This window comes from Perca flavescens, chromosome 11, assembly GCF_004354835.1.
Source record: "Perca flavescens isolate YP-PL-M2 chromosome 11, PFLA_1.0, whole genome shotgun sequence".
NCBI classification, from domain to species: Eukaryota; Metazoa; Chordata; class Actinopteri; order Perciformes; family Percidae; genus Perca; species Perca flavescens.
The window spans coordinates 15,113,607-15,136,198 of NC_041341.1; the positions used below are offsets into that span (position 1 = coordinate 15,113,607).

General features: G+C 41.1%; 1 protein-coding gene across 8 annotated transcripts in view; it reads right to left on the minus strand.

Moving 5' to 3' along the window:
• Positions 1-22,592, minus strand: part of dachd (dachshund d) — a 123,509-nt gene that overhangs the window by 37,565 nt on the left and 63,352 nt on the right. For all 8 annotated transcript variants that reach the window (XM_028590805.1, XM_028590802.1, XM_028590799.1 and 5 more), the window contains exons 4-5: positions 8,265-8,380; positions 1,365-1,517 (exon numbers count right to left, since the gene is read on the minus strand). In XM_028590805.1, the coding sequence (XP_028446606.1) occupies positions 1,365-1,517; positions 8,265-8,380 (269 nt within the window). The remainder of the gene's footprint in view (positions 1-1,364; positions 1,518-8,264; positions 8,381-22,592) is intronic.

Below are 22,592 nucleotides of genomic sequence, written 5' to 3' on the forward strand. Positions count from 1 at the left end.
ATCTTTCAACACAAAACAAAGACTTACCTCACCAACGTGGATATTTACAGTTCATACAAACTGAACGAAAACAAAATTTATCCATTTCATTAACAGCTGTATAGTCCTTGGTTTGTATGGGATCATCCATTACCTCTGGCATTGAGGTTTTTGGTCCTGTATATTTATTTGGTTGGTAGTTAGCAGAATATCAAAAGCTACTTAACAGATTTCAATTTAATTTGGTGGAAAGTCAAGGAACAAGTGATAAAAATAGCGTATGTATTTCTTTTACAGGAATCCTTGAGAAAAATTTATCAGTATAGGCCACACCTTCTTCAGCCTAAATATATTGTCCCCATTTCATTGAGCAGCTTTCCCCATACTCCAAGAAGATGTTTCACCACCGCTCCCCAAAGTTGCATGAGATATGAAAAAAAAGTTTGCAAGTTTCTTGCAAGTGGCCTAATAAATAAAAACTTTAAGCCTTAACCCTTTAACACATGGACTGACACCAAATGTAGTTGACAGGCACACACATTTCACCCTAGCGATCCTGCAAAATGTTATGGTATTCTGCCCATTAGTGGTGATAACTAAACTTGACTCATTTAAATGGTCATAACTAGGGCTGGGTATCGACACTCAATACCTTGAAGATATCAACCAAAATAACTCTGTACCAAGTAGTGTCGAAACCTCTCCAGCCAAAGGATAACTACATCCAATCCTTTTTGTACTCAGATCTAGAAAAAAAAAACTATTTGTATGGTTTTGCTCGCAGCAAATCAAAGCTAGCAGTCATCGATTTAATCTGACGTGTGAAAGGCACACTATCATAGCAGCAACAACCCATTCAGTCTTTGGTGTGGTGAAGTCAAGCGCTGTGTGTTTGACAGAGTAGAGACGTGTAACGAATGAAGTAGAAAAAAAAAGTATCAAATGAAGTACTGGTATTGGTATCAATATCACTTTAAGGGTACTGGTATTGGTACTAGTACCTAATGTTTTAAACAATACCCAGCCCTAGTCTTAACTCAGAAGTCATGCGTCTGAATCACTTGAAATTCATTCTTTTCCAAACCCTTAATTTTCAGACAGGATTTAAGATTTCTTCAAAAACCGTTGCTGCCCAACATTTACTCTGCATTTCTTTAAATCAACATATGTACTATATTTTGATGCAGATGTTAAATGTCTAAACATGTTCACTCTATTATTGAAATAGCATATTGAATTCTCTGAGTGTATGTGAAAAGGGTGATAAGTATATAAGTCTTAATGTGTGCGTTTGTGTCACATGAAATAGTTTGCAACGAGCGTTTGTCTTCCGTTTATATGGGTGCGAATGTGTTTGTGACAGTGTATGTGAAGGGCATCCTCACCGACGCTGGAGCTGAGGTCTCCATTCTCTCCGTCAGCCCCATGGTGGTTGGCGTTGCCGTGGTAGCCGCTCATCGCCTCCAGCTTGATCTTCTTGACCTTCATGGCCTCTGCGATGGCTGCGTTGGCAGCTGCTGCCGCCGCTGCTGTCAGGCCTGGAGAGAGGAGGCAGAAGAGACAGAGCGCTTACAGACCGCTACATGTCTGCTGGGGCTGAGCCACTGCACCTGCAAAACCTTTCAGAAACCTGCCCTGGTGAACAAAAAAAAAAACAAAGAAAAAGGACTTTTGAAATAATAAAACAATGAATAATTTTATGCACTATGGGGAATAAGCGCCTTTGTGATCACAGCTTGGTTTTTCATCTTGTGAGAGGGGATATCTTCACAGCAGGTTATCATGCTGACGGGATGGATGCGTGTGTGTGGGTGTGTGTGTGTGTGTGTGTGTGTGTGTGTGTGTGTGTGACAGCATATGATTTTTATGAATGTTTCACAGACTCTGGTATTCCTCGCCACTATATTGATGTATTTGTACCTTGATGGGAACAGATGCAGTCAAGATAATAGTGCATGATGCAAGCATTTTGTATGTACAACTGATTATACACTTTGTATGTGTATATATGCAATATAATAGAGGAACAGTGATACAGTGTGACACAGGGGGGTCCAGGGAGAGAAAAAATGAGACAGAAAGTGAGATGGGTTCAATATGTTAACAAATACAGAGAGAAAACTGTGTCTTAAAATCTTATAGAGGGTATTTTAATGATGCCTTCTAATGCAGTGGTACCCAAAGGGTCCTTGACGGGGTTCCCCAGCACAAAGGGGAATCATTTATTTTCACTATAATTCCATCCATAAGTAACACAATGACAGAATGTATGACCAATGTTTTGGTCATGGGTCTGTAATAAAACATCTGAAAGCAAATAATCCATCAGATGGGGGTCCGTGGTCTAATTTGTGTCAGTTTAGGGGTCCTTGACGTGATCTAATCGCCCTGAATAATGCCTAACATTGGTATTAAACTATAAACAATGTGCCAAGGATTTAAGTCTTTTTATATTTTAATACTTGTTAATGGCTTTGTACATTTAATACTTGGAGGGCCATGTGTGGGAATTAATTAAAGAATATTCTCCATAAAAAAGCAGAGAAATGTAGCAATTCAATATGATTTCTATTACATTCTCAAAAACATACAAATTAATGAGGCAAAAGACAAAAAGACCCATATTGGGCATATGGGCACCACAAAATCCAATGAAAAAAGGAGGATGGATTATAACGTACGGAACATAATGTGGTGTTTTGTTCTTAAGACATAAAAGACTAGTGTTTTTTTAAGTGCCCATAAAACCTGAAAAACGGTAGAAAACTATAGAAATATAAAAAGTATTTTTTTCTACCGAGACAGTCTTGCTACTACACTCTGTAATATAGGCTGCACAAATGATTTTATGGTTGCTTCAATCTTACAATACAGCAATTATAATACATTCTTCAGTATGCATATGACTTGAAAGATTCTGACAACATGCCAAATATCTTTGAGAATGCTACATGGATTCTCCTCAGGCCTGAGGCTGCTGTTTTCATGAGCAGACTAAATGACTTTTGACATCACATTTTAAATTACCATTCACATTTACACTGCCATCTCTAAATATACACTGGAATAGCAATATTTGACATGGTCGTCCACCTCGATCAAAATAGACTTGATGCGATTGATATAGTAAGTCTGAGATTACAGACATACGTATGCTGAGCACACTGCAGAGATCATAAAGCATTGGTTTGTCATTGTGGTATTTCCAGGCTTCTGGTGTATTGAACGTGACTGAAATCTTTATTCATGAGGCTGGTCTCAAACAGCAGGGACAGATAGTGCTAAAGCTCCTCTAGGCCTGGTGTGTCTCACGAGAGTCCCGCGACTCCTCTTGCCAACCCGAGCAACAAAATCAAAGATGCATGGTGAGAAAAAGATATGTAGCTATTACTGGAATCACTCATATCCACAATACGGTATATCACCTGCCCTTTTACAGGGGCTGCTTATACTGGATATGCAGGTTTTTCTTGCGTTTGACGCAGAACAAGGCAACGTCTGCGTTTATCATCGCTAAGCTGTCACGTCTCCGTGATGGGACTCAAGAGCAGCTATTAGCCATGCATCTGGGGGAGGGGGGGACGTAAAGTACAAGGAGAGCTCGAAATCGAACATGTGGCTCTAATAGATACATGAGAGCATGCGCACACACAGACATAAACACACACTGACAAACACGCACACAATAACATACCGGCCCGGGCACCCGCTCCTCTCATCCCCAGCTGATAGGCAGATGGCGAGAGTCACTCTGAGCCACTGACATGGAGGTGCATATAATTTAAAGCCTTGTTTGCATCTTAAAATACATCAGTACCATATTGACGTACAGTATACATCATGTCAGCGAGGGCCCTCTCGTTTGCAATGGGCCCTGGCTGCTGTTCAATATGCATGGGCAGAGCAGGGGGGAAAAAAAGCCATTGCTTTATAAGAAGGTGATACTTCTCCACATAATGAATGTAGCCTCTGCCCAGTCTGAAGGTCAGCCTTCATTTGTGTATAATGGGCAAGAGTCAACTGTTTTCCAAATGAGACGTATGCAGAACAGACTGCCGAGTAAATATTGAAATCACCTCTGGGCTGTTTGTGTGATAAATTCCCCCCACAAATCAGGTGCTGCTCAAAGGAGTGCCGCAGTGGTGCTTTCTGATGCTCTCTAACTTTGGCTGTGAGAACGCAGTGGTTTATTGCACTGCAGCCTGTGTGGCCTCACCATTTCTTTTTTTCTTTTTTACTTAAACTACTGTATATTGTAACAAACTAATTGTAACAACAAAAACATGGAAATGAATCCAAAAAGAAGGTGGCAGGTATTGATCAAATGTGTGTTGTTGAGTAAATAAATGCTAAGAAATTGATTTGTACTATAGAGAAAAAGATGGAATGATCACTTTTTCATTTTTCATTTATCATTCCGCTCCAACCGCCACCCTGTCTTTGACAAAGTGACACACTCCATAAATTGAAATCTTTGTTCTGATAATTGTTCCATTTCACTAGATCAATTGTCATATCCAGATAAGAAACACCTCAATACTGTGGATGTAATAAGGAAGCCAGGGAGATGTTGGCGCCCAGCAACAAGTCTATTAAGCCACTAGAAGTCTAAACGTCAACAAGACCAATCCCACTCAGTGCTAATCTGCATTCATTACTATGCAAACAAAACAATCCTGCCTCATATATTCTTTCAAAGTCACCTTTAGATTCAGACACTTTTCTTATATAGACGCACGGGCAAGTCAGAATCCTCCTGAGCACAAAACAAACAGCGCATCACGGCGGCATGTAGAGAGCCACACCAGTCAGAGAAGAGAAAAGGGAACATTTCAACAAATAGAGAATAGCATGGCACTGTCACATGGGGAGCACAAAACAGCAAATAACAGAGACAAGGTCTGATGGTAGCCCTTGGAGCAGCTGTCATATTAAATAATAATGAAGGATCTATTAATATGCAAAGGAAGCAGCAGCCGACTGGCTTAACGCTGTCATGCCTCTGCATATTGTCAGGATCTTCATCATTAATTAACATGCTAGCTGCCCCATACCTGCGCCAATGTCAGAACATTCTTACAACAAACACCCCAATGCCTGTGCCCTCCGCAACTAACTCGTATAATTAAATTAAAATCAGATTAACTTCACATCAGTACACAAAAGACTGACTTTTACGACTTTCTCTAGCAGTGATTAAGAAAAAGAAAATAACCAGAGCTTATCTGGTGTGTTTCTGTTCTGTCTCTGTTAGGTACTGCACCATGGGCAACAATGAAAACACACTTTATTTATCGGGCAAGCAGGATAAGTAGGGAAGAGACACTCCATGTCAATGAGCATGGCCGCCTAATTTTATGCATGGACTGGTGGCAGCACAGCAATGACAAACTGGGGTTGGGAACAACGCGACTCTTAGGTACACTGCACCACTTGAACTGTGCTATCCACATCATGACAAATTTAGTATCAATTACACAGCGTGCTAACCTTATGACAAGCAGCGGACTGGAAGAGGAGGGGTAGAGACACAAAGAACTGACACTAAATTACCTGGTGCACACTGGATCTATTTTAAAGCAGCTTGAAGTGGCACCGGATTAGATGATCCACTCTAGAAGCTGACGTGCTAATTGTACATCAAAAGAACATAAATATTACAATATGTCTCCACCTACATTACTTGTAAGAAGAACTAGCTCTCTGAGGCACTGGAATGCACATGCATACGTGTACAGTAAGCCAGAGACAGGCAGCATTAGAAGATATTGTTTTTATCAGTAAAGTACAGGATGCACCCTGGTTAGACGTAGGTGACATTCATTTCTCTAATGGTAAATGCAGTACTCTTGCGTTATTCAAAAGGTTGAAGCCATATCCAGGACATAAATGAATTATATTGAAGCTGCTGCTTAAGTAGTGGCCAGAGTGTGAGTGGAGGCCCTCTCCACTTTAAAGGAGATGTCATCTCAGTGTGGTGTCAGTCCACAGCAAATAATCCGATTTGGGGGCCAATCTGCCTGTAATGCATCAGCAACTGGAAAGGCTCCAGCGCACCCCCGGGCATGAACGCAAGCACACACGCATTCAGACACTCGCGCATACACACATGTGCTTTCACACACATATATGAGGGTATTTCCTTAAATGGAAACCTAAGCATATTAAGATGTCCTTTTCTAAATGGAACTGGAGTCAAGGGCAAAGATACATATGTTAACAATGTGTTTCACATAGGCCTCTCTGGTCCTGTTAGAGTGTGAAGAAGACATCTTTCCACTGTGTTGAATATGGTTATTGATTTTAATCTAATATGATTTGTGTCTATGTCTAATTTCTATGTTAAAAAAAAAACACTGGCTGTTTACAGTTTGCATGAAGAAATCACAGCAATCAAAATTCCTAAAACAGAGCAAATTGTGTGAAGAATGCTGCATTGGTTCTGTCATGGCATGTTGCCTTTTGAGACTATGAGATTAGATATTTGAAAAACGTATTGCATCTATCATGAGGTGAGACCTTTTGCTAAATTTGAGCAACACTCAGCCACTCCTGAGTGATAAGGAGCTGGGAAAGAAGCACCAACCTAGTACATTTGCAAATGTAACACCAGGAGAGAAATGAAAAGCTACTGTGGGAGCTAAACATTTCATGGAGTGTTTTCGCTCCTTCTCTGCAGCCCAAATTAAACAGTGCAGTGGACTTTTTTCCTGGAGTTTTGGAATACTGATGAAGCCTCAGGAAAAGCCGTCGGCCCACATTCTGTCTGTGTGTGCAGGCCAGGCACTAACTCATCTGAAAAATGAACTAATATGACATGACATGATAGTGTAACTATTTAAGACAGTTTCTCAATGCGTTCTTTTTTATCATCAATCAGTACATTGGGCATGACAGGGAGATCAATTAGTCACCTACTTAGATGCTAACTTATGTGTGGTCAATTATACTTAATTATGAATCTGTCAAAATCTGTAACTTCCTTGTCATTTGATGCTTAATACTATAAGCAAAACAATAAATGGTTTAATTAACACATAAATTGATGGAAAAGTTCTGTCTCGCCACAGCTGAGAAGCTCAAGGCAGCTATAAGAAGACCAAAAACCTCAATTATTTTATCTCTGCCCCCTGAATACCCTGACTAAATGTCAAGATCATAGAGTCCCTCTGGGCTTAAAGGGGATGATATCAAAAGGCTTTTCTGTTGCTTTATGTTCCACTAAATAACATGGGTCTTTCTCATCATTGTCCCTCTCTGTGTTCACTTCGGCCTTTAAGTTCGCCTTCTGTACTACGCCGTAGATAGCCAGTGACCTCACCCTATTCCCAGAGTTCAAAGCAGTAGCCTGTGAGCCTCCATTGTACTGAATCACAAGGATGGCCCAATCTGTCTTTAATATTGAGTTTCAAACCCTTCACAGACGCTGCTTCGCTAGCTCTTGGTGAAAGAGAAGAAGAAAAAACACTTCCAGACTGTTTTTACAGAGATGGAAGAAAAAAAAAGGTTAGGATAATTACAAGTCTGTCAAAATGGTTGTACACCGAAGATTACCATGGAAAACCAGCTATGGAGTTTCATCTTTTTGTAAAGTACTATAGTAAATAGCTGGTTAAACACAGTGTGTACTGTACACTGTATGAGCATTCAAAGAGCTCCGTTCGACAGTACAATATCATTAACGACATATCAAGAGGGAGAGCAAAATATGCAAATCAGAGCACTTACAGCCACCAACATCAAAGCAGTCACAATGAAGCCAGCCACAAATAGAACAAAAGCATTGGTTGCAATAAGACTCGGCCCAGGGGTAAGTTAGGGCACAAACGGTTGTTGTTGATTCTTGTGGCGATAAGCTTGCTTTAGCATCATCACTGCCTATGTACATATACCAGTGGAGTGGATTTAATCGCACTAATTAGAATGCACTCAAGGCAAAATGCAGCATCTACTGGAATAATCTGAGAGAAAAGATCTCCGCTCCAATTTATTCTCCCCCGCTTGGTTTCCGGGGGTTGAGCAGAGGATCTGTTTTTGGTAAACGAATGAGCGGCTGGTGTCTGGTGGTTGGGTGCATGTGTCACTTTGGACTGGTTGCCATTTCGAGGACAAGCTGCGGGGAGGCCACTGGTGGGGAGGTTGTGTGTGTGTGTGTGTGTGTGTGTGTGTGTGTGTGTGCGTATATGTGTGACAGAAAGGAAAAGAGAGATAGGAAAGACCCAGACAGAGTGAATTAGAGCCTTAGCAACAGTGACAGAGCGCTACAGACTAAGAACAAACCATACCTGTGGGTGGGATCATGCCAGGGGACATGAGGCCAGGGACCGAGTGGGGCATGATGTGGGGGTTCTCCGGCGATGTCACACTCTGGGTCCTCTTCGGAGGTCGGCCGGGTCTGGAGCTAAAACACCGGGCAAAGAAGGAGGAGAACGGGGGGTGAGAGACAAGGAGGAGACTGGCAGGGGAAGGAGGGGTTGTGTGGGTGGTGGCGCAGGCGGCGGGGGGGTGTTAACATTTGGAGCACTCCAGAATGAAATTCCATTCCAAAGAGCTAACATGTACTGTAAATAAATTTCTTTTCAAGGACAGTTGCTTTCTGCAGCTCAACATAATAGACTTCCATAACTAATTAGATTACACGGTGAATTCATTTCCTTTATTGAAGATCAACCACTTTTTGATGCATAATTCATAACCCGTACCTCGTTACCTGTTCCTCCGTATTAATATCCCCACACTATTTGAATTGCCTCGTTTGCATATGCTAAAATCCAGTGTGCGGCCCTCGGCCTGGAAATTACATGTTAACTTGTTATAATTATTGCAGTCAGGCCACTATTGATTTATGAGACTTTTAAAAACCAAATATGTGTAGTTCTGGTAATGAATGATATTTTAAGGTTCTTCAGGAAATTAAAAGGCAATGGCTGCCTTAGGAAATGTTCTGCTTGCTTGATTTAATGCGTGCCTTAGCTGGAAGGTGGTGTGACAGAGTGATTCAGACCTGTTGGACGGTTCTGATGGGGGAGTTTTATTACACCAAACGAGGGGCACAGATCCAGCCGTGATAAATGACTATGCCACCTTACTGTGCAGGAGAAAAGGCCTTCAAAGCAGATACACCCCTGACTTTCCACACATCTTACTCATTCACTTATTAATACAGCTTTGAGTTGCAATCAATACCTACTTTGCTGGCTTATAGTTACAAAGAAAAGGCTACAGGGTAAAACAAAATGCAATGAGCATATAATGAGGAGGCCAAGATCCTATAGAGGTATATTCTTTATGAACAAGGAGCTGGATGTCACAGCTAAAGATGAATTATGGTGACTTGACACAGGTGACATATTGGCTTCATACATTATTTCACATACAATAGTCCATTTTCAAGCTTTACCGGGATACTAAGTTCTCTCTAATATGAACTGAGTTCAATCCATCTTTAAAACACCAAAGGGCTTCCGTAACGTGCTGTAACTATGGGAGGAAACATGGATAAACAGGATAAATTTTACAGAGAAAGAACAGGGCTGGAAATCAAACCCAGGACCTGTTGGCTGAGCTTCCGTCCTATTAAAGCCCTTTAGAAGACTGCATTATTATTGTAAATAATCATTCAAGTTTGTTGTAATGTGTAATTTCTTTAGTTTAATCTCGAGGAAAATCTCTCCACAAATATATGTCAATACTAGGTACTAAGTATTTTGGTGGCATGATACACCACTGTTCACTAGACTTATAAAACTATTTTATTACATTATTTGTTACTGTATTTTTGTAGGTGAACATGTTCTGTTTGTCAAATGACTTTCAGATGATAAATGACTTGTGGGGTTAATTTCTAATTAAATTCATTTCAAATTGAATTAACCAATGCAACTAACTGAAGAGTTGTTCTGATTGTTTTAACAATGATGGCCCATTCTGGACTTTATCAGCCAGTACAGTATATGAGGCTGTTTGTGTTACAGTACATTTCACTACATTTCCCAAAGGCAGTATCTGCCGAGTGATGCAGTGTTTTAGTTCAGATACCACACAGCCTTAGTAGTTGAATGTATTCAGCCGTGTCTTGTGAGGTTTATTTACCTCAGTCCTGCTAATAGAGTGCACTCGCTCTATCTGTCTGAATGTGCTGACTCTCTCATATACCGGCTCTGGAGGTTTTAGGACTAAAAGCAGACCTTCACCCAACTGTGTCCCTTTGGAGGGAAAACACAAAAGTGATAGAAAGAAGTAGCGAGCGGGAGAGCGAATGACAGAAAGTGAGAGAAGGGCAGTGAGAAAGAGAAGGAGAAAGAGAAATGAGCACCCGCTCACCCTAGGAAGGTCTGGAAATGTAATTCCTATTTCTATAGAAGCCGCTCTTTGATCTTATGAGAGGGAGAGATCGCACACAGTTTTGCTGTCATCACTTTCACTTGTACTCTGGCTGAATTATTTATGAAAGACCTCAATAGAGGGTATGTGATGGGTAAAAGGCTTTTTACCAACAATACTAAAAGCAAAAAGGCCATCAAATGGACAAAAAAATGTCACATCAGCCTTAGATCATGTCAAAGGATGTGAACCCAAGTACAAAGACCCAGTTAAGTAAAGGAAATGTTTAGATAGGCTGCAAGAGAATGTGTCTGCGTTTAAAAGGATAGCATTTCAGCTACTCTCTGCACACAAATACACACAAACACTGGCTAGCCATGAAAGTAATACACCAACCGAAAAGGAGTTTTGGACTGAGGAGCCCCCAAGCAACAGGAAAGCCTCTCCAAAATTATCTTCTCATCTTATGACTGAGTGGGTTTCTAAATTTACAGAAAAGGCATACACTTTATATAAGTGGGTGTGCTGTGACTATTTTCCTCTTTTATTTAATGTTATCACAGACTTGTGTTTGATGTAGTTTAGCGTAATACTCATTAAAATATGTAATTTAGTTCCTGGAAACGCCATAGCTGAGGCATGCATGCTAACATCACTGCAGATCTGCAATGGTCAGAGCCATCCAGGCTAATAAGCTGGGTCCAGAGAGGAACTCAACCTGGCCTGAAACAAAAGAGCCAAGCTATTTATCAAGCAGCAGATGCTGATTCCCTAAATAGCCTGGCACAGAAACTGCTCCAAACTAGGCCATTATTGCAACAAAAAAAGAAAAGAAAGCACAACTGGATTTATGATTGGAATTTTGGTTCTTCTCATGCCTTATCCGCTGTCTTTTCTAATCTTTCTTGCCTTCTTTTCATTTTCTCTTCTCTACTTTAAAATGTTTCGAATGGATTCATTTGGATAATATTATTTCTGTATTGGAGGTCAATCATGAAAGAATTTTATTCCCTGCTTTATTTATATTTATACTAAACATATCCAGAGCCCTCGTATCTTTGGCCTTAATTAAGGAAACAAAATAGACCTCACCAGCTTTGGGCTGGGGCCACAAATATGTTACACATCTATTCTCTCTTTTTTGTTTCGCTACCATGGTGAAAAGAAAATAGTGGTGAACTTTCCCTGAACCAGACTTCCTTTAATGGCCCGGCCGTGTGTTGACCCAGCAGAGTCGGCTGGAACCTGATACTATCCAACACACTACGCTGCGCAGGCAATCAGATTACACGGGGCCCAACAATACACTCCACACGAGTCCAATTTCAGCGCTACAATGCAATAAAAGCACAATAATTAAATTCACGTTCTCACCCCGTTTACAGGAAGCCAACATGAGGTGATAGGTATAATAGGAAGTATAATATCACGTGAGATATCAGGACGGTTTTTGATCTCATGGCAAAATTCTGACATCTCACTATCAGACTCTGTTCTGTCGACGGAAGCGGTGACTGAGATCTTATTACCCAGAACGCCGTTAATGCAGTGATTATGATCTGTTATAAATCAATTGAAACCACAAAAGTAATGTTTAGCCCAAGTGAGCACACTCTCTCAGTGGATTTAGTTACACGCAAAAATCATCTGCTCCTCCCATCTTCGGATATCTTTAGGAATTCAACCTGATTATGTCAATAGTGACTCCAGTTTGCAGAGAAAGAGCATAATATTATTTCCTGGTGGTTCTGATTGAGCCATTAACCTTTTATCTCGGTCTTTTGTTTGACGTTTCTAAAAGGTAAGGATGAAGATATTTATTCCATTTCCGCCCAGTCGGCCAAAACAAGCGAGTGAATCATTCCGTCTGGGGCTTGTGTAAACAAAAGGCCTCTCCAGGTCTCTGCCAATCAGGCCTTATAAAATATTAACCCAATGTCAGTGCCCTTTTAAAATCTCTCACCTAGAATTCCCTAATTGTTCCTTTTCTTTATCTCTCCAGTGCAGAGAGTAAATAAATTAACAAAATAGCTTTTATCGCCCTGAGTAACCTTTTAACTGAAGGATTATCTGGGGTTTATTTTTCATTTCTCTCACAGCGATAGCAGAGCATGCCCCATTGATTGGTTGGCTGGGGTGGTGACCAGCCATGAAAACAAGGTCTTATTGATAAAACAAAGCAGCACCTTAGCTTTTAAGTGCCAGGTCAGGCAGAAATGCAGATGCCTCAGACCAGCAGGGGCCAGAATATGCTGAGTTTAGAGTTTTTATTTTTTATTTATGTGGGTCAATCAGACAGTTAAACATTATGCGCACAACTCCCCTAAGAGGTCATGTTTGTTGAAAGACCGGGATAACATGGCTGTGGTGTATTCCCACTAATTTAAAATCTCCACAGATAAGATAACAGGGTTGGTTAAGGCAAAAGGATGAAATGTTTTAACTTTAATTCTAGAAATGTGTTATTTTGGAAACAAGGTCTACTGTTTGTTTTCTCCGCTTTAAAGAAAAAGCTGCCTGATGGCAAAAAAAAGGAAGAAAAAAAAAGGAAGATGGACATTTAAGCTGCAGTGTAGTCAAAATGAACACATTCTGATTTCCCACTGTGGATTTGTGGCGATAACATACTGTATATGTCTAATTAGTTATCGGCTTATTTGAATGTAACCCACCTTGATGAACTGCCTTCAGCTCCGCTATGGAGAACACAATAGTGTGGGCAAACACAGAAGCAGCGATAACATCTCCGCCCATGCAAACTAACAGATGAGGAACCGAGAAGTATTTCATTAGTACGTTTCCTTTTGAAGAGTATTTCTGTTTTTTAGACTCCTTACAATATTAGACATTATTCAATGTCTAATAATCAACAACTATTTCATGACTGATGAATCATTTTAGTCATTTTTCAAGCAAAACTGTCAAGCTTTCTCTGGTTTTAGCTTCTTAAATGTTTTCTGCTTTTTTTGTTTTATGAATGTAAATTGAAAAGCTTTGGGCTTTAGTCTGGACGGACAAAACAAGCAATTTGAGGCATTCACCTTGAGCCTTAGGAATGTTTTTTTTAAAAAGGCATTTTTCACATTTTATTCACCAATTCATTAAATTATTAAAAACTTAATTGTCAGATTAATTGATAGAGAACAATTGCTAGCCGCTGCCCTTGATAATACCAATATAAAAATAACAATCCTAATAATCTGACAGAACAAACCCACTGAAAATGACAGGAATATATGTTTCCTTCAACAAAAAGAAGAAGAAAAAAGATGATTTATACTTCCTGCTGACCTTGGCAGTCTATTGGTTGTGATGATCATAATCTCAGAGTCACAGTGTGATACATGGGAATGCATTCACTCATCCGTCTTTTTCATGCATCCATCTATCCTCATCCACATCTTGTATCTGTATTTGCATTGAGCCTATTCTTGGATTATCTCAATCAGCTTCCCCTTGCACCTGTCAAACACCGCCTCGCACAGGTAGCCACATCGCGCTTATCTGATCTAGATAGCTGGATTACAGCGAGTCTGTGAGTGCGAGGGGAGAGAAGGAAAAAAAAACACACACTTTTATTTGTTAGGGGTAGAAACAGCTGCATCCGCCTGCAAACTGTGAACCTTTTGTTACGGAACAATATATCACAGATCAAATGGTGTGAAATCAAAGGCGAGAGAGAGTTAGCATCAATCCCGCTAAAACCCCTTTTAAAGTGCTGTCTGTGCTCTGATCCCTGTGTGGACTAATGTGCGGGGTTGAGATCAGTAGTAGTTAGGAGAGTGGATGCCTTCCTGGTGCCTTTGTCTAGGCTCAGGCCTGATTAGAACCACGCTGGCTGTGACCATCACAGAGCCTGACGGTACGGAGGAACTTGGGAGTCAGTCGCGCTCCTTCCTCATGCCTGTGTCATGAAACCACAGCCAGGCTTCAGGAGAAAATCACTGGTACAGTAGCTCCAAAGAGCTTACTCTTGTAATCACATTCTATTAGAGCTGTTTGAAGCCTCTCAGCTGTGAAATACAATCTAAAAAAAGATCTGAAATGCGATAAATTGCTGATTATTCCCATGCATCATTAATGTTAGAAGCTGATTTCATAATTGTATGTCCCATAACTACAGAGTCCAAGATTGTTCAGTAACACATCAACAGACTCTGATAATGAGTAAGCAGACTTCCTACATCACGGGAACTGATGAGGAAAGCCTAATTGGTTGACTTTTCCATGCCTAATGGATGATTCTCTTAATTAAAAAGATACTGTACCAAATGCTAGAAATCAGATAGCGTTTAAAGTAAATGCAGTTAATCAAATGTATGAGAATGAGCAGTTCCAGGAAAGCCTAAATGAGATTGGTAGATATGATTTTGCTCCAATATTTATTAATTGCAAGTGCCTTTGGTTAGCAAAACAGAACAGGTCTTATCTTCAAACTGCGAGGAAATTTCATCTAACCACTCTCACTGATCTCTCGTTTTCATGAACTGCGATGCATATGAAACAAGTCTTCAAAACAAGGCTTTAAAAACTTACCCAGTCAGGGTGCCTTTGAGGATATTTAATTAAAATCTAATCCTGCATTCATTAAGGCTCACATAAATTAAGCTGTCATTCATAAGATTTATGGATTCTCATTTGCATATTGCATACAATTCATCAATTACTCAAGTATGAAAGGAGCGCATTTCCCTTGGAGCTGCCTGCTAGCCTGCCAACATTTGAAATGAGAGAAAGAGCACGACTGTCAGGCATTCACTGCAAACTTTTCCCCACAATGTCTGTGCACTGATTAATCTCATTTTCTAGGCATCCCTTACAAGATTGTACACAGTCCAGCTGCACTTTTCAATTATTTCTCCTGTCCTCTCAACTAACTTTGAAAGCAGGACGGGCTAAATGTGGACTGGGGGCTACTTTAGTCTTTATGTATATAACATGTCTTTTTGCCAGGCTAATCATAAATTAGAGAGAGGGGTTTTAGAGATCCTAATGGAAAGGAAATGTAGTAATTTTACTGCAAATCCCATCAGGCAAATATTCTGCATGCTATAATAGCATATTTCCTGTCACATTTAGAGAGGAATACATCCAGCAGGCATTCTGACAGAGGGAGAAAGAGAGAGCGAGAGAAAGATAGAGGGGGAGGGTGGACGGATGAGAACGAGAGAGTTGCAGAGAGAAAACAAAAGAGAGGGGGGGAGAATCTTAGTGCTAAACACATAAAAACTCCCTTTTTGGACGTGAGGCTATGGGAAACACAGTATGGAGTAAGTGCTTAAACCAAGCCGAGCGTGAACGCATCTAAGATAAAAGGTCAGGCAAAAACAAACAGACCACTCGCGAGGACGAATGGAATTAATTGACTCATTAATATGCATGGCTAATAAAGCTCAAAATCCTAAAACAAAAATCATTGTCAACCATTCCCTTTTAATGGCTCTTATTTTCAGCTTGAGAAGAGCTAGTCTACAGGGTGTATCAATCTTAGGAGGGGTGGAGTTCCTCCACCAAACAGGCTTGGGGTAACCTCGGTGTTGTATGCTCATGTCCTCCCCAGCAGACAAAGGCAGAGTTGTTCTGGTGGAGGGATTAATTGAGAATTAATCCCAGTTTCTGGCAGTGGAACAGACCGGCAGTTAGAAGTGAAAGTCATCCTGAAGGGTAGTTAATTGGTTCCCCATAGCAAAAAGCTTTGGAGAACAGAAATCAAGCTGTATTTTCATTAATCCTCCCCATTGTTTTGTGAAATTGTTGTGGAGAGTGACTTCAGATAGAGTCAATAGTTAAGGCTTTTAATTTGCTTTTAATTCTGCCAGTAGGGTGACAATTAACAAACCCCAAAGAACAATAGCTGTGAAAATGATGCGTTCGATTGACTCTAAATGACTCTGAAATCAAAAACCGATAAGCAATTAATATACTGTACTCTACAAATGGTAAGTACCTCCAACATGCTTGATGTGCTCCATCTTGCTCTGTCTCTCCCTCCACCTCTCTCTGTATATCACCCTCTCACCACTAAAGCTTTTGAACTTTGGGAATAGCACCACCAGATTGTCGGATGTGATTAATTTCAGGTCTAAATGGACACAACAGACAGAAAGGGTGATGTAATCATAACACGAGGAGACACGGTGACTAACAGCAGACATGGAGCAAGGAAACGCAGAGAGAGAGAGAGAGAGAGAGAAAGAGCGAGAGAGAGAGAGAGTTAAGGCAAGAGAGACAGAGGAAAATATGTGGACAGAGAGACAGCAACGACTCACAAACACACTCCAAGTTCAAGCTAAACAGGAAGACCATGGTGATTAGCATTAATTGCACCGAGGACTGGGATCCTGTGTGAAACATTAAACAAAAATTATCTACTGTTTATTCATTTCTTTCCTGATTTTCTTTTTTTCAATAATTAATGAAAAGTAAATACTTGGAGGAGTCCAAAAATGATTTTGGGAGGGAAAGAAATGTTTACATAATCAGGAAAAATGTTCCTGTCTTCTCTCTCTTTCTCTGTATACACGGAAAGGTTATGGCTCGAGCCTGTTTCTCACTGTTTCCCCATCCGAAGTAACAGTGTCTGTTCCCCTGAGTGCGGGCTGCTGTGAGAGTGTTTGCATATTTAGATACAAGCAGCCCTGTTTATGCAGCCCCACTCTCTGCTGCTCAAGTTCACTCCAACGCAAGCCCTGATCAATTTGGCCAGCTGTGCTTTAAATGCTGTTTACACCAATAACATCGAGGCTAACAGAGCAGAGCCTAGCGTGCAAGCACACACACTTCCCAGAGAGAGAGAGAGAGAGAGAGAGAGAGGGAGAGAGAGAGAGAGAGAGAGAGAGAGAACTTCAGAGGCAGCCCCCAGCTTGCACATTCCCAGACGAGCATTTGTACTGAGTTAAAGACGAATCAAAGTCTGACTCCTCTGCAAGACACGGAAGAATTGGATTCCGTCTGTGTACATCTCTGTGATCTTCCCGGAAGAATTTCTGACTGCAAGCAAAGAGAAGAAATAACAGGAACTCAAACTAGAGTCCCACCCTGAAGTGGGCCGAATTGAAAGTGGCACGTAGCAGTTACAGGCTTTATTCCTGATGAGCGACTGGCATTGAACGCAAAATATGATGTCAGGCTCACTGAAATCCCCACATACATAACAATTGCCTTTGACAAGCTGCCGTGCATTTCACAAATAACTCTGTTTGGGTTGAGATACTACGCTCCCTGAGACTTCAGATTTCTCTTAAAAGCTTCATAAGAGATAGAAAAAAAACTCCATTTAAGCCTGGCAGGAGAGCAAATAGGCCTGCTCAGCAGATAGCAGTGAAGCTGCTGGTGTCCTCTTGCTTGATGATATAATTCTTAATGTACAGCCTGACTAGACATAAATCTTACCCAAGCATCACCTCACCTGAATTCTTTTCTCTCTCTCTCTCTCTCTCTCTCTCTCTCCCTCTCTCCGTCTCTCTCTTATGATGAATTGTTCGCTACATCTCGGAGACTAAAACCCTTCAACCTCTTCAAACCCGGGTTTCTAATAACGCGTAGGTGTTGGGGAGAGGTGACAGCATGATGAATATCACAACAGACAGCTCCAATATGGGACAATTTTACCAGATCGATATCTCACTGCAATATCAGAGAAAAGGAGCTGATATTAGTCTACACAGTGTATTACAGATGGGGTACATTTCTTCTCTCTGCACTCCCAGTGAACCTAGGCTATATTTCATCCATGTCAGCAATGGTTTACACACTCACAAATGCTCTGAAAACTAATCATAGCATGGTAGCCACGCCAGATGCATCTGCTTAAAATTATCCATATGTGTGAGGCGCCCATAACCCCTTGTTCAACGCGGCGATGGACTTGCAAATAAACTGTGAATCACATTAGAGGATGTTACAGACCATAATTTCTAGTGAGAACAAATGTTTTGTCACATTCTAATAGAGAGATCGCAGGTCTCACGAGGGAGATGCAGATTTTGAAAAGACAGCTGAGGCGAGAAGGGTTTTTCACATTTGAAAAAACAATATGAGCACATAGTAAGGCCAAAAACAAAAAAAATGCATTTGAGTAAAAAGCTGAAATAACAGTGAAAATACAGAATATTTGCAGCAAATGTCAATAACACAGTGACACCAGTGGCCTTTTCCCATCGGGTTCAATATCAATGTAAATGAAAAATGTCATACAGGCATTTCCCCTCAGTCCTTTACAATTTTGTTGGACAAAAACATTAAGACTAATTAGGTCCATAATTATTAAAGCCATCCAGAACAAAGAAAAGGTTGGGGTTAAAAAAATGTATAATTGATTCCCTCATTGTCTCATAGCATATATATCTCACATACAGTTTTGGGTGTGATTACAACTTTTGTGCTTAAAGTGCCCATAAGTGCCTGATTTTGAACAGCTCACCCGGAGACTGAAGGCTTTTTTTTCTAAGTTTGTATGTGTGTGGACGCACCAGAGACACAAAATAACACCCCAAATCCCAGAAAAAGTGATTTTTTCATAATATGGGCACTTTAATAAGTCTTGGAAATGTTCAAATAAATCCAAATAAACTGTGTTTATTAATCAATTGCTAAATACATATCTGTGTGTCATTAGAGGCCTGGATTTAATTTGAAGTAAATTATGGTTCAGGGGATTCATCACAGTGCAAACATTTGTTGAGCCCTAGATGAATAAATCAATCACAAACACTCTCTGACAAATTAACTGGCACAGCTCTCTTTGTCAAGCTCCGTGCTAAACACCGTGGTCAAGTAACGTGTGGCTGAAGAAATAGAATGAGACACCTTTTACATCCAAGGGAGACAGATGCATAGAGAGAAAAGAGAGAGAGAGAGAGAGAGAGAGAGAGAGAGAGAGAGAGAGAGAGAGAGAGAGAGAGAAAAGGAATGACAGAGAGACTGAAGGAGCGAGTGTATACGTTGCTAACGCTTAATATCTTCCCTCTCCAGGGGGCCGGGGCTGAGGGCCCCTCTGCTGTCAGCTGCAATAGGACCAGCCTTTTTGTGAGTGCCCAAGGTTCCTTAAGGGCAATTAATGGAACACAGTGTCCCTTGTGCATGGAACTTGTCAGTGTTTCATTAGAGACTGATAAACATAAAATACATAAGTGTCAAACAGTGTGTGTGCAGTGCGACGCAGCGGCGGAACAGGATTTTGGGATTGCAGTACAACAGTCATTCCCATGCATACAATGACAATGTTAATGATTTCACAAAGAGGGAGGAGTTTGGGGGACATATCAAGATATGTGGAGCATGCTGCTGGCATCCCAGAGAGAGAGTCTATCACTGGGGTACAGCTTGGCAAACACTGAATTGTATTATATCCTTGAACGGTGATCTAAGTAAAGAAAAGTATTCTAGGGTCGATATCTAGCCAAGATAAAACAAGCTGGCATATCTCTGTTGTTCTCTTTTAGCAGGCTGGGCCCACAAGTACAAGTAAAAGAAATACATCATATTCAATTAAAGTTCTTTTTTCACCACTACTGAACAAATCAGCCCACAGCTGGGACTCTGGGTCTAGTTCACAAAGTCCTTTTGATCATTTTGTGGCAGTAAGAGAGTTTGGAGTCCCATGGAGTATGGGACCAAGCTGATCTTATTATGATAATTGGGATGCATCAGCTTCAGATAGCACTAATGGAGTGAGATTTCAGTGATCAAGAGCACATATTCGACTGTAGAAGCAAGTTCACTTTTTTAGAAGGCGTTATTATGCAATGCTCTGGTGGTGTTCCCAGTAGGCAGCTGCTAAGACCGCCAGCACAACCAAGAGTATGCTTTTAGCCTTGGTGTTGGAATCGATGCTACACTCATTTAGTGCTGAAGAGAAGTGTTACTGTGGTGAAGTTACATCTATTTCCCCATGAGTGAGTAATTGGTTACCATGACCATTAATCAGTTAATCTTCTCTTTTTACCCCTTCTCTTCAACAGAGAAATATCAGAGGTTCAATAATTAAAAACGTGTCAGGTGAAAGTCCAACGCGCTTCCTCACACTGTATGTTCTCACATTCCCTGCTTTGTTCATCTTATTAACCTCCTCTCCGCTCGCCGCGCCTTTAAATGAAATCTTTAGCCCCTTACATGTGAAATTAAAACTGCCCTCCCTTGAGCGCTTTTAATTATTCTTCTTCAGGAGAAACTTCCACTTCCACTTTTGTCAGGGCGGCCTTTTTTTACTTCCCAGTCGCCCTTTCCCCACTCCCACTCACTGCCCAGGTCTGTCATGCTTCACTCCTCCCTCCAGCCTGCTTTTTTTCCCCTTCTTTTTCTCTTCTTCTGCGGGTCTGTTTAATTCTCACCTTGCTCTGCCCTTGTCATCAAGCCGTTGAAGCACAAAGCCAGGAGCAAGGGAGTGTTTACTCATTTCCCCACTACATTACCCCTCCTATTAATCACCGCATGGAAACTTCTGGACACTGAAACATCTCTGCAGCCGTTGCCCCAGCTGCCCCCACCCCCTATGCTAACAGGGCCAACTTTAAATAACTGGCATTTGGAACATTATCTTGTCTCATTTTAAAGTTACTAACACAGTCAGAGTCCACTGTGAACACAACATCCTGTACAACTTGTTTATCTAAATAACCTCCCTAAAGCCAAGACTGTGTTGAAGGGTTTTTAATGCCTTTATTTTAGTATTATGCTTTTGTGGAAACTAAACATACTGTAATGATGGCTCTTGATAAACACAAAGTTGAAGTAAACATCCAGTTGGTTGACACTGAAATGCATGATACATTATTTGCACACAGGACGGGCAGAGGTTAGTGTCTCTAATTAATCAAATTTAATTGCATGTAAATTGTATTTTAAATGCAGATTTTTTTTTAAGGAGGCGAACGCACCCTCTTCTTACTCCCCGCTTGTTCTATTTGCTGAGATCAGAGAGTGGAAATTTAACAGTTTCTAAAAGTAAGTCTCTAATTGCTGTCTAATATCAAGGTTTCTTTATTTTTGTTCTATTAGGTCTTTGAAAAACAAGGAAACATTGAGAGAGAATTTGATTCACAGCCCTATGTGTCCACACTGCCCTGTCCACAAGGCATAGCTACTGCAAAGGATTCTTATGGAATTCAATTAACAGACCAACAGCTTTCCTTTTCCCTCCTGCTCTAATTCCCACATTCCCGCTGAAATGACTGCATTCCCGGCGATTATGCTAACCGCTTGGAGTGCACCATAAATTCACAGGTCTGGGAAAGGCTGTAACGAGAGCTCCTTAAATATGGGAAGGAGACGTTTGAGAAGATGGATCGCCGTGGGCTAGCGGTCGACCGGCAGTGGGCAGGGGGAACTTGTTTGTGAAACACATGCTACTAGCTGCTATACTGCCTCTAATGAGGCTATGGACATAAGCAACATTATCATTAATGATTGAACCCCTCCTTTTTCCGGCTTTTTTTTTCTTTTTCTGCCACAGCCCCCTGTCCTTTTGCAATTACTATTTTACTGGCTAGCCCGAGGCGGCAGGCTGCATGTGTGTCAGCTATATATGGGAGAAAGAAAGAACCCAAAATATTTGAAATTCAAATAAATGAGTAATGTAAATAGTTTTGAGAGAGTTTACCCAGTGAACAATGGCCCCTTATGAGACACAAGTGCAACAGAGAGAGAGAGAACAGGACGGCTGGTGTGGGGATCGGAGCGGTGGGGGCTGGAGGGATGATCCAACACAATGTGGCCCTTCTCCTAAAGCAACTTGTTATCAGGCGCTACGCAGAGCCCCCCATTCAATCTGCATTTAAATACATTTCAGTCCACTCACTCATTTGCATTCATTTCTCCCATTATATTTGAAAATGGCCAAATGTCTAGCCAGCACAATGTGGGAGCCTATCACCGGCCAGGGGAAGCCCACACCTGATGCCAATTTAGCCTGCTTGGATCTATTCATTGCCATGGCCTGATCTGACAACTCCAGCTCTTCCCCATCCAGGAGACTTTTCAATTGGATCTGCTTGTGGTGACAAAATTGTTTTGCTCATTGAGTTTTTTTTTTTTCTTCTTCTTCTGTTCTCTCCCCCCCTTTCCCGTCTCGCTCTCCCTCTCTCATCGTCACTCCCTCCGTCTCTGAGTCTGGGTGTCTATTTGGGAGCCATGGGAAAAGGAGAGGCAAATGATTCTCAGTGGCTTCTGATTTCCACTATTTGTTCAGCATTAGGCCCACTTATCTCTGAAAGAAAAAGCAACATGTGGAGAGAAAGTGACAGGCAGAAACTCAGCCTCACTAACGGGCCTATTGTGTGCTGAAGATCTGC